The sequence below is a fragment of the Mustela nigripes genome, chromosome 1 (assembly GCF_022355385.1).
Source record: "Mustela nigripes isolate SB6536 chromosome 1, MUSNIG.SB6536, whole genome shotgun sequence".
Lineage (NCBI taxonomy): Eukaryota > Metazoa > Chordata > Mammalia > Carnivora > Mustelidae > Mustela > Mustela nigripes.
This window is the reverse complement of record NC_081557.1, coordinates 67,562,758-67,576,401: the sequence shown is the minus strand read 5'-3', so window position 1 is coordinate 67,576,401 and position 13,644 is coordinate 67,562,758. Positions and strand designations below refer to the sequence as shown.

Below are 13,644 nucleotides of genomic sequence, written 5' to 3'. Positions count from 1 at the left end.
ATGAAAGGCTTAAGGCAATATCTGGTACTTATGCTGATCTTACCTACAGAAAATATACTTGTATATACAGTGAAATCAGATATCCCTAGATTTATGGGGTTTTTTTTACTTCCTCTTTTTAGATAAAAATAACTATGTAATTGTAAGACTCATCCAGATAGCCATTTCAGTAACTACAACAAGCTATTATAAAACAAAAGAACCAATACCTTTTAAAATTAATTTCCACTTTACTCAATAAATGTCTTTTTAAAAATATGCTCAAAATCACAAAAGCACACATATTACTCCCACAGAGAAACAGACTTCTCTCATCCACTTTATGTAATCTTGTGTAAATTTATCTGACCCTAACTTCTTTACCTGTGAAGTAATGACTATTTACAAAACCCAAGTCTTGAATGTGAAAAAGTCGATAGTGCAAATAATCTAATTTTTTCCTCTGTAGATAAAGGGAATTAAAAAAGAAGACCAAACGAGTTATAGTTTTTAAAAAGTCAAACATAGTTTTTGAAACAACTAAAATAAATTAAGATAATTGGTGAAAACTAAATAAAGACTGAATATTAGGTATCAGGAATATCAGTACTGTGCTTTTATAAAAAGTACTTATAATCAGAGATATACACTAAAGAAAAGGCAAAATGATATCTAGGAATTTTTTTTTTTTTAAAGATTTTATTTATTTACATGATAGACACAGATCATAAGTAGGCAGAGAGGCAGGCAGAGAGAGAAGGAGAAGCAGGCTCCCCGCTGGGCAGAGAGCCTGATGCGGGGCTCGATCCCAGAACCCTGGGATCATGACCTGAGCCGAAGGCAGAGGCTTTAACCCACTGAGCCACCCAGGCGCCCCTCTAGGAATATTTTTAAATACTCCAGACATATTCATTTGTTACCTGTAAGCTTAAAAATTAAGTTTAAACAAACGAAATTTTGAGCTGCACTGAATTCTAACAGTAAAGAAGAAGTATTACAACCTAGTTCTTCTCAACATTCAAAATAATTCACCTCAAAAAGAGCTGGGGGTGGTGGTGGCAGACTTGTAATTTTGGCTGATCTCTCTTTTTCCACAAGCAGTGCTTCCTTTCGAGCTGTTATATGCCTTGAAAGACAAGAGATGCCCTAAATTAATGTCTCAGGTAATATTAGATCACAACTCTCAGGGATAAAATATAAATGCCACAGGATATCAAGAAATCTTCCAGCCTGATCCCATAGGCTTAATATGCTCTTTAATAAACAATCTAGGGGTGCCTGGGTGGTTCAGTGGGTTAAGCCTCTGCCTTCAGCTCAGGTCATGATCCTAGGGTCCTGGGATCAAGCCCCACATCGGGCTCTCTGCTCAGCGGGCGGCCTGCTCCCCTCCTTTCTCTCTGCCTGTCTCTCAGCCTACTTGTGATTTCTGTCTGTCAAATAAATAAATAAAATCTTAAAAAACAAAACAAAACAAAACAAAAAAACAATCTATACACACTGGTCATTTAAGAAAATGTGTACCAAGTAAAAGAGGTGTATCTTTAAAGACATAAAGACCTTCGGTGAAACTGACCCAATAAACATCTAATGTTTCTTCATTTAAAATAGTGCAGTATAGGGCGCCTGGGTGGCTCAGTGGGTTAAGCCACTGCCTTCGGCTCAGGTCATGATCTCAGAGTCCTGGGATCGAGTCCTGCATCGGGCTCTCTGCTCAGCGGAGAGCCTGCTTCCCTCTCTCTCTCTCTGCCTGCCTCTGCATCTACTTGTGATTTCTCTCTGTCAAATAAATAAATAAAAAATCTTAAAAAAAAAAAATAGTGCAGAATAAAAACAAGAAATGTTGATAAAGATGGGACACCATACAAAATGAGCATCATGGACTGGTAACAGGCTCCACCAACTTTACAACATGCAAAAATGATTTGCCAAGAGTCTAAACCTCTTTTCATGTTCTTAATTGCACTGATCTTTCTTTCTTTTACATCAGAGGCAGACAGTTGGGGAACATGCATTTTGAGCTAGCTATATATTTCTCCAGAAACTAAGTATTGCTAAAGTCACTGGAGAAGAGAAAGCTCCCGTGTTACTTTGTGCACTGAGGTAAACCATATCTCCACTGTTTTTTATTTTTTTTTAAAGATTTTATTTATTTATTTGACAGAGAGAGAGATCACAAGTAGGCAGAGAGAGAGAGGAGGAAGCAGGCTCCCTGCTGAGCAGAGAGCCCCATGCGGGACTCGATCCCAGGACCCTGAGATCATGACCTGAGCCAAAGGCAGTGGCTTAACCCACTGAGCCACCCAGGCGCCCTCCACTGTTATTTTTTAAACCAAGTTTAACAAACCAATGGATATACCATATGACTTGTATTTAATAATTATGTTTAACAGTACCCGGTATGCTCTCTACTTCTAGTCATATCATGTTTCAGTGGAAAATGGGATGAATTTCATTATTACTTTACCAGGTTTTTTGTTTCGCTAGTTCTTCTTTTTTACTCTTTTGTAATTTCAGAGCTTCTTTATGCCTCATTTCTGCTTTCCTTCTTCTTTCTGCTGCCCGCCGTGCCAGAGCATTCAAATCAGGTTCCTAAAAATATATATTACTTAAAATGTCATGTTAAACAAGATTAAAATGCCAAACATAAAAGTAGTATCAGTGGTTCTCTAGTCAGGGCAAAATCACGAAGGTATTCAAGTAACTGAAGTTTGAGAAACTGCATTGAAGCAGTTTCTTCACTGAAACTGTGTAGATGGGTCATAGTTTCTATCCATTTTTTCACCCTGTCTTTTTGATTGGAACATTTAGTTCACTTATATTTAAAGAAATTATATTGATAGGTACTCAATACCCCCTTCACTCACTGAAGCACAAAGTTAATGGTGGCATAAGTAACACTATAAAAACCAGATGTCACAATCTAAGGCTATTACTAAAAACAAAGAGTAAACTCAAGAAGCAAGAACATATTTCTTAAAGATACTTATTTTCCTAATTGTTTGATATCAAAGACCTGCCTTCTTTGGAACTAGGTTGCTTATTTTGTGCAACTATCTCTGGGACCACAATCTAGTCTTTTCCAACCATGACTCACAATAAACAAAACATGGTCAGGGAACAGTGTTAAAGTTCTACTTCGTCTTTCTGAAAGTCATTAAAGAATTTTTACTATTTGTGCATGAAATACAAGTGATTACAAAACATTCAACTACACATGTCTTAGAGGTATGAAGAATCATAATAAAATGGGAAATCTGAATTCACCCCAATGAATCTGTCCAAAATGCTTTAAACTATCAATTTTTGGCTCAGAAGGTTGTTTTATTTACCCAGATAGTTAAGGACTGAAAGAGAATAGTTCCACTTTAAACACCACATGAAGACAGTGACTCTTACTCGGAAATGCACCCAGCAGTATTACTGTAATACATGAATACACCAAAAAGTTGAGGCAGGTCTGCCAGAGCAGCCCCAACATGGAGCACCCCAGGAAACCCAGACTGCTTCAGTTTAGTCATCTTGCTAGTACGGTCCTAGCTGAGAGCACATGAGATCCCTGGTCCATCCCAAGCCCACTCTAGTTGTTCCATCAGGGTGGTCCCACAGCGCAGCATACCTGGCCCCCTCCCATGACTGTAGGAGCTCCACTTGCTAGCCAAAGCTACCAGTCACATTCAGTCTGCACTGGGGACATTCCTACCTAAGACCAGTCCCTCAAGACCAGAAGAAGGAGTTGTTCCACTTAATTCCCAGAAACAAACACAGAAAGTCAGACAAAATGAGGAGATAGAGGAATATGTTCCAAATGAGAGAACAAAGCAAAACCGCAGAAAAAGAACTAAACAAAATGGAGACAGGCAATATACCTGGTAAAGAGTTAAAAGTAATGGTGAGAAAGATGCTCCCCAGATTTAAGACTGGATGAATTCAGTGAGAACTTAAACAAAGAGAGAAAAAATTAAAAAAAAAAAAAAATCAGAGCTGAAAAATACAGTAACTGAAATGGAAAATACACTAGAGGGAATCAACAGTAAGTTAAAGGATGCAGAAGAATCAATCAGTAAGCTGCAAAACAGGGTAATGGGAAGCACCCAAGCTAAACAGTAAAAATTTAAAAAATAATAAATTAGAAAATGAGAGTAAGTTAAGGGACCTGAAACACTAGCAAGTGTAATAGCATTCATATTATAGGGATCCCAGAGGAGAATAAAGGGGCAGAAAACATATTTGAAGAAACAGTGGCTGAAAACTTTCCTAACCTAGGGAAGTAAACAGACTTCTAGGTCCAGGAAGCACAAGAGAGCATCTAATAACATTAAACCAAGGAGTCACACACCAAGACACGTAATTAAAATGTCAAGAATTAAATCATCATCATGAAACCAGCCTTACAAGTAATGTTAAAAGGACTTAAGTGAAAAAGAAAAGGCCATAATTAGAAGTGAGAAAACTATAAAAGGAAAAGATTCCAATGTAAAACCAAATATATTGTAACGGTAGTAGAGCAATCATTTATAAAGCTAGTTTGAAGATTAAAGGATAAAAGTAGAAGCATTAATTGTATCTACAATACTTAGGGGACACACAAAATAAAAAGATGTAAAACACTACCTCACATACAGAAAATATGAAACGGGCAGTAAAAATGTAGTGCTTTTACAACGAAACTTGCAACCATCAACTTAATATAGACTGTTATATACATAGAACACCATGTATGAACCTAATAACCACAAACCAAAAACCTACAACAGACACACAGAGAAAGAAATCCAAGCATTAACACTAAAGAAAGTCATCAAAACACGAGAAAGCAGGAGAACAAGAGAAAGAAGAGAGCAAGAGAAAAGGAAAGGAACACAGAACTACAAAAACAATCAGAAAACAACAAAATGGCAGTAAGTATGTACCTATCAATATCATTTCTTTAAATGCAAATGAAGTAAATGTTCTAATAAAAAAGACAGGGTGAAAAAATGGATAGAAACTATGACCCATCTACATGCTGCCTATAAGAGACCAACTTTGGACCTAAAGACATAAAGACTGAAAGTCAAGGGCTGGACAAAGATATTCTATACAAATGGAAATTAAAATAAATAAATAAAGCCAGGGCAACAATACCTATATCTATATCAGGCCAAAACAGACTTTAAAACAGACTATACCAAGAGACAAAGAAAAACACAACATAGTTAAAAGTGATTAACCTAACAAGAGGCTGAAACAACTGTAAATATCTAGGCAGTTAACAGAGGAACACTTAAATACATAAAGCAAATATTAACAGACATAAAAGGGAGAAAGTGACAGTAATACAATAATAGGAGACTTAAAAGCCACTTACATTCACAGATCATCCAGAGAGATGGACTTAAAATATACAGAGATTACATTCCATTCCACCCCCACACCCCCCAAGAAAAATGGGAGAATACACATTCTTTTTGAGTGCACATGGAACATCCCCCAAGATAGAACACACACTGGGGCACAAAACAGTCTCAATAAATTTAAGAAGTTAAATCATAATAGGAGCTTTTCCAACCACAACAGTATGGAACTAGAAATCAATTACAAGAAAAATATTGAGGGGCACCTGGGTGTCTCAGTCAGACTTTGGCTCAGGTCATGATCCCAGGGTCCTGGGATCCAGCCTCACATCAGGCTCCCTGCTCAGCAGGAAGCCTGCTTCTCACTCTCCCACTCCCTCTGCTTGTGTTCCCTCTCTCTCTGTCAAATAAATAAAATAAGTAAATAAATAAATAAATAATAAAATCTTTAAGAAATAAACTGAAGAAAAAAAACCCCACCAAACAAATGGAAAATAACATGCTATTAAACAACAAAGGGTAACAAAGAAATCAAAGAAATAAAAAATAAAACAAAACATAGAAACAAATGAAAATGGAAACACAATGGTCCAAATTCTTTGGGATGTGGAAAAACCAGTTCTAAGAGGGAAGTTTATAGCAATATGGGCCTCTCTCAAGAAACAAAAAAATCTCAAATAAGTAACCAAACTTATATCTAAAGGAACTAAAAACAAGCAGCAAAGCCCAAAAGTTAGTAAAGGGAAGGAAATAAAGATAAGGATGGAAATTAATCAAACAGATTAAAGGAAAAAAAAAACAATAAACAAGATCAATGAAACTAAGCTTGTTTTTTGAAAAGAGAGACATAACTGAGAAACATTTTGCCAGACTCATCAAGAAAAAAGTTCATTCAAATAAAATTTGATAGGCTGGTGGCTCAGTTGCTAAGTGTCTGCCTATGGCTCAGGACATGATCCTAGGGTCCTGGGATCAATCTGCATTAGGCTCCCTGCTCAGAAGGAAGCCTGGTCTCCTTCTTCCACTCCCCCTGCTTGTGTTCCCTCTTTCACTATGTCTCTCTCTGTCAAATAAAAAAATAAAATCTTTAAAAAGTAAAATAAAATAAAATAAAAATAAAAATAAAATTTGAAAGAGAAGTTATGCCACAGAAAAACAAAGGATTAGAAGAGACTGCTATGAAAAATGATACACCAACAAATTGGACAACCTAGAAAAAAAATGGATAAATTCCCAGAAACAACCTTCCAAGACTGAATTAGGAAGAAATAGAAAATATGAACAGACTGATGACTAGCAATAAAACTGACTCAATAATAAAAAAACTCCCAATAAATAAAAGTCAAGGACGAGATGACTTTTAGTGAATTCTGTCAAACATTTTAAAAAGTTAATACTGACTCCTTCTCAAACTATTCCATTAAAAAGAAGAGAGGGAATGCTTCCAAATTCATTCTAAAGGCCAGCATAATCCTGATACCACAACCAGACAAAAATTGCAGAAAAAGAAAATCAGATCCATCTATACCTGATGAACATAGATGTGAAAATCAACAAAATATCAGCAAACTGAATTCAACAATACATTAAACAGATCATTCACCACAATCATGGATTTATTCCAGGAATGCAAGGATGGTTCAAGAACCATAACTCACATTAACAAAACAAAGGGCAAAAACCACAAGATCAATTTCATTAGAAGCAGGTAAAAGCATTTGACAAAAATCAACATCCATTCATGATAAAAACTCTCAACAAAATAGGCTCAGAGGGAACATACCTCAACATAATTAAGGCCATTTATGAGAAACCTACAGCTAACATCATACTCAACTGTGAGAAGTTGAAAGCTCTTCCTCTAAGATCAGAAACAAAACAAGGATGTCTACTCTATTATTCAACATAGTACTGAAATTCCTAGCCACAGAAATCACACAAGTAATAAAGGCATCCAAACTGGAAAGGAAGAGATTAAACTGTCACTATTTGCAGATGGCATGGTTTTACATATAGAAAACCCTGAAGACTCCTCCAAAAAGCTGTTATAATAAATGAACTCAGTAAAGATGCAGGACACAAAATTAATATACAGAAATTTGTTGCATTTCTATACATTAATAACAAAGTAGCAGAAAAAGAAATTAAGAAAATAATCCCATTTGTAATTACATCACTAAGAATAAAATATCTAGGAATAAATTTAATTGAGGTGAAAAGACCTGTACTCTGAAAATTAAAAAACACTGGTGAAAGAAATTGAAGATGATATGAATAAATGGAAAGATATTCAATGTTCACAGACTGGAAGAACTCATTTGTTAAAATGTCCATACAATCCAAAGCAATCTATGAAGTCAATGCAATCCCTAACAAAATATCAATAGTGTTTTCCACCAAACTAGAACAAATAATCCTAAAAGCTACATGGAACCACAAAGACCCCAAATAGCCAAAGCAATTTTAAGAAAGAAGAACAAACCTGGAGGCATCACACTTGCTGATTTCAAACTGTATTACAAAGCTATAATAAACAAAAACAGTATGGCACTAGCACAAAAACAGACATAGAGATCCATGTCTCTATGTCAACAACAGAGAGCCCAGATATAAATCCATGTTTACATGGTCAATTAATCAGCAACGAGAGGCAAGAACATACAATGAAGAAGAGACAGCCTCTTCAATAAATAGTGCTGGAAAAACTGGACAGCTGCAAGCAAAAGAATAAAACTGGACTATTTTCTCACAACGTACATAAAAATTAACCCAAAAGGAATTAAAGACCTAAGCATAAGGCTTGAAACCATTAAATTATGAAAAGAAAACATAAGTAGCAGTTTCTTAGAATCAGTCAGCTTTATTTTTCTGGATTTGTCTCCTCAGGCAAGGGAAACAAAAGCAAAAATAAACAACTGGGACATCAAACTAAAAAGCTTTCTCACAATGAAGGAGAACATCAAAACAAAGAAACAAAAAGCCCAACTTACTGAATGGGGGAAGGTACCTGCAAATGATATATCAGATAATGCATGAATATACAAAATACATAAATAACTCATATAACCCAAAACAACAAAGATCAAATAATCCAATTTCAAAATGAGCAGAGGATCAGAATAGTTTTCCAAAAAAAGACAAATGGCTGGCTAACAGACACATGAAAATGCTCAACATCACTAATTAAAGGAATGCAAATCAAAACCACAATGAGATACCACCTCATACCAGTCAGAATGGCTAGTATCAAAAAGAAATAACAGGGGCACCTGGGTGGCTCAGTGGGTTAAGCCTCTACCTTCAGCTCAGGTCATGATCTCAGGGTCCTGGGATCAAGTCCCACATCGGGTTCTCTGCTCAGCAGGGAGCCTGCTCTCCCCGCCGCCCCCCTGCCTGCCTCTCTGTCTACTTGTGATCTCTCTCTGTCAAATAAATAAAAAAGAAAAGAAATAACAAGTGCTGGTGAGGATATAGAGAAAAGGGAATCCTGTTGCACTACTGGTGGAAATGTAAATTGGTGCAGCCACTGTGGAAAACAGTACAGACGTTCTTCAAAAAATTTAAAAATAAAAATACCAAACGATCTAGTAATTCTACTACTGGGTATTCACCCCCCAAAAATGTAAACACTAATTTGAAAAGATATATGCCAAACAAAGATATGAGCCAAACACAGATGCTTAACCAACTGAGCCACACAGGCGCCCCTGCACCCCCATGTTTGTTGCAGCACTATTTATAATAGCCAAATTATGGAAGCAGCCCAAGTGTCCATCGACAGATATACAGATAAAGAAGATAAGGTGTGTATATATACAATGGAGTATCACTCAGTCATTAAAAAAAAAAAAAAGATCTTGCCATCTGCGACAGTATGGATGGAGTTTATAGGTAATGTGCTCAGTAAAATAATTCAGAGAAAGACAAATACCTTATGACTTCACTTGTAAAAAACAAAACAAATGAACAAACAAAAAACCAGAAACCAACTAACAGAGAATAACTGATGGTTGTCAAAGGTGAGCAGGCAAAGGAGGGGTGAAATAGGTGAAGGGGATTAAGAGGTACAAACTTCTTGCTTTGAAATAAGTCACAGGAATGAAAAGCACAGCATAGGGAATATGGTCAACAGTATTGTAATAACTTTGCATGTTGACAGCTGGTAACTACATTTATCAGGATGAGCACTGCATAATGTATGTAATTGCTGAACCACTATGTTATGCACCTGAAATTAGTATAATACTGAATGTCAACTATAATTAAAAAAAATAATCATAGAAAACATAAAGAAGTTCAGGCTGGCCAAAACAAACCCTATACATGCATGCATACCACAAACAACTTACTTTTTACTCATACCCATTACCAGACAGGTAGTCAAATAAGCACTCACATTTTCTTTGGCATGTTGGTGTCCCTCTCCCATACTTCTTAAACTTGCCAAATATAGCTTTTCCAAGTTCTTTATTTTCTGAGTTTGTGATTCTTTCCATTCTGTCCTTAGTTCCTCTGCCAAACGAGTTAATTGCTGATTTCTCCTCTGTTTTATGTCTTCTCTTATCTGTAAAGCGATACCCCTTTCTTGTTCTCGAACCTAAAGAATGCATATTTAAAAGATTATATGAAAAGAGGCTTACTTCAAGTTTTTTTGGAAAGCTATTTGGAAATAGGAACTTAAATGAATTCTCCTCAGGTGTATCAATTCTCCCGAATAGTCATATTAGATAAGGCCTACGTGATGTGGAAAATCAAGCAATGTAAAAAAGTTAAGATCTCAAGACTACTTCTAAAGTTCTCTAACTTATTAGCTATTGTCTTCTCCTCCTCAACCCAAGCACCAACAGGACCACCATTACCATCGCAATAACTGTTAAGAGCTTAAATTGCTAAGGATGTTCAATAAAATTTATAGCCCAGGGGTGCCTGGGCAGCTCAGTTGGTTAAGCAGCTGCGTTTAGCTCAGGTCATGACCCTGGAGTCCCAAGATCAAGCCCCTCGTCAGGCTCTCCCACCCAGTGGGGAGTCTGTTTCGCCCTCTCCTTCTGACCCTCCTCCCACTCGTGTTCTCTCTCTCCCTTGCTCACTCTCTCTCAAATAAACAAAGTCTTAAAAAAAATTTAAAAAGAATAAAATGTCTAGCCCAGATACGTATAGATAGAGCCAGATGAGATGTCCGTATTTGTGGTATATCATCCCCAATTTTAGATAGAATGGCACCTAAAACATGCTTCACAAGGGCTTAACTATATTACTCTGAAAAGACTTCTAGAAAATAATCTACAACTTCTTAATAAATGTTACAGCACCTAATAATCTTTCCAGCAAGTCTTCCTCAAAGCCATTCTTATCTTCCTACTCTAACCTTCATCAGTAACATGTTGTCTGGAAAATGTTTAAAGAGCCATTTTCCAGTAATTATCAAGTCAAATAATCCCTATCTTCAAACTCTTCATCTGTTTACCATTTCAGCCCATTTTTCCAAATTTTCCTAAATTTGTTAGTACACAAGAACCAGGGCTCTTAAACAACCAGAAAAGGGTTTTAAGTGCAACCTTCAGAACTCTCTACTGTAATAAAAACACTAATAATTTGGGGAAGACAAAGAATTAGAAATCTTGTTCCAGATGAATCTTACCTGCAGCAATCTTAGTTTTCGTCGTCTTTCATAATCTTCCTTTAAAATGTAAGCTTCCTCGTTAGGACTCAATCTCAGCTTGCCAGCATTCCCTACCTTTCTTTTCATTTCCAGGTACTTTAAAGTTTCTGAATTAAAAAAAAAAAAAAAAAAAAAAGTCTATTTAAACAGGGCAGCAAAGATCAGAACAACGTTAAAAATACATTTACTACTTGACATTTAAAGGACTATATATACACAAAATAATTTGGGTAAACTGAGGCCAACTTATATTTCAAATTACAATTATTAACTTCAGCACTGAAGTCGATGATTCTCAAATTAGGAGACGGGGTCAAGTGGAGGGTGAACCAGAATTACTTGAAAAAGTTTTTGCCCCTGACAGCAGAGTGCTGTTTACCTACAGTATCTGGGACCTTACTTACTTCCTACTGGGATTTCCAGAGCTACATTAAATGTAGAAAAGCACAAAGACTTAAAAAAGTGTTTTAGCAAAGAATAAATGTTTTCAGCATTATGATTTTACACTTTAGAACTTTGAGAACTTGTTCACAACCAACAGGACTGCTGCAATTGCAAAGGGCTCCTAGCCCCCAGTTTCAACTCCCAGTCTATTGTTTATAACTTGATGACCAAGTGTCACTGTATCATATGGAATCACATCAACCCCTCAACAATTCTTTAATAATTACAATGGTGTGCTTATTTCAGATCAATGACCACTTTAAAAATTTCTCTGAGAATGACTGTGTTGCTCACAGGAGTCAGGTGTTAGGTCCTATTAATGCCACTGACATTCAAATGTTCTCACTCTCCTCTCTAGATTACAACACGGATACTTACATCTTTCTGAAGCTAGCTGAAGTCCACTCATTCATGAAACTGTCCTCTAGTAATTTTTGCTTCACCTACCCACCATCTCATTCCTGACTTGCCCACCCAGAATGCACATTATCTTCACACTCAATGTGGGGACCAATCTAATGCTGTCTTGGTATTACTTTGCCCTCATTTTCCATCAATTACACTCTGACTTTTCTAGCTAGATTGCTAAGAACTGAAGGACAGAGGTTATAGTTTTATTTTAATATTCAAGTTAATTTAACAAATAACAACTATCAGGCAGTATTTCACATAATATGGACAGATACTGTTTTGGGCTATAAGGACTTCAAGTTATCTAATAGGGACAATCGGACTCTTCTGCCCAAAAGAAATAATTGCTTTCATCTGAAAATCTTTTCCAGTAAGTAACAGCAGTTAAAGTGCTGACTGTCTTCCTCATTTTATAATGAAGAATCAAAGGCCTCTTGTGCTAAAGGACTTGACCTAAGTGACAGGATCTAATGCCAGATTAAAAAGAAGAATCTGGTTTCCTTATTCCATGTGGCTCCTAACTTTCTGATATGCTAAAACATGTGGAATGAGGAAATTTTTGTTTAAAATGGTATCTTTTGCTAGTGGGGATTGACGAATAAGGAAAGACAGAACAAAGAAGAGAAAATGACCAAGGTTAAATTCAGTCTTAATAATTTTTCTGAAGGTCTCTGAATTCATATTGAAACTATCGAAACTAATTCCTGCTAAATCTCAGAGAAAGTATCATGGGAAAAAAGGACAAAAAAGAGAACATACTGTAAAATTCCATTTACACAAACTACAAAAACAAGCAGACAAGATTAACCCATGATTGGTCTTGTTAAACAAGGGTTAAAACAGAGGTCACCTTTCTGTAGGTTAATGACTAGAAGGGGGCACAAATGAGCCTGCAGGGATGCTAGAGATGATCTGCATTTTGCTCTGTTATGATTACACAGCTGTATACTTATGTAAAAATTCCCCAAGTGATAACACTTAGATTTGTGTGTTTTAAGTTTATACCTTAATAAGAAAGGGGAAAAAAACCTGTCTTTTCAGATTGTTGTGCGTATCTATCATCTCATTTGCTTGGGGATTATAAGGAAACATAGATTTGTTACTTTTACCTCCTGAGATGTGGCAGAGTAATTTTTCTCTTGCATATAACTTCCTTAATTTTTTTTTAACTTATTTGGAAATAATTTCAGACTCAGAATTTCCATCTACTCTTTCCCCAGTGTCTCTAAACATCAATCACAGCACAATGATCAAAACCAAGAAACTGACACTAGCACAATACTTCTAACTAACCTACAGACTTTATTCAAATTTTGTCAAGTATCCCACAAACATCCATTTTCTGGAACAGGACCCAATCCAAGGACAATCCACTGCTTTCGACTGTTGTGTTATTCTGGGTCCTCCAAGAAGCAGAGGACAAGACAGGATTAAACCTCCGAAGATGTTATTAGGAGAAATGCCTGTGTGAGGGAAAATGAGGGAGCTAGTAAAAAGAGGGAGCATTCAGACTTCCATGCAAATATGACACTGAACGGAAAACGGTAAAGTTGGGAAGATGACTACCCAGTAAGGTCTTTAGTAAGACCTCCCAGAGTTCAGGGAAAGTCCCTACTTTCTAAGGAATAGGCCTGCCTGAATGTCCATGCCATATTCTATCATTGGCCAAAAACAGTCCTGGGGAAGCATCCATGCAAATGGATTTCAGAAAACGGAAACTGAAGGTCTGTGAATTACATTCTCACAGCTGTCGAAATTGTCATGTCTCCCTGGACTTCTCCAATCTGGGACGGTTCTTCAGTCCGTGCCTTTCTTTTC

The 13,644-nt window shown here is 36.4% G+C and overlaps 1 protein-coding gene across 6 annotated transcripts in view; it reads right to left on the bottom strand.

The window, feature by feature from the left end:
- CEP295 (centrosomal protein 295) overlaps window positions 1-13,644 on the bottom strand; it is a 52,856-nt gene that overhangs the window by 37,908 nt on the left and 1,304 nt on the right. For 4 of the 6 annotated variants that reach the window (XM_059412630.1, XM_059412621.1, XM_059412613.1 and 1 more), the window contains exons 2-5: window positions 10,951-11,078; window positions 9,709-9,909; window positions 2,444-2,568; window positions 1,012-1,105 (exon numbers count right to left, since the gene is read on the bottom strand). In XM_059412630.1, the coding sequence (XP_059268613.1) occupies window positions 1,012-1,105; window positions 2,444-2,568; window positions 9,709-9,909; window positions 10,951-11,058 (528 nt within the window). In that variant the 5' untranslated portion in view covers window positions 11,059-11,078. Of the gene's footprint in view, window positions 1-1,011; window positions 1,106-2,443; window positions 2,569-9,708; window positions 9,910-10,950; window positions 11,079-13,644 lie in introns of those variants that run through there. The other 2 variants (XM_059412641.1, XM_059412652.1) reach the window with 1 other exon arrangement.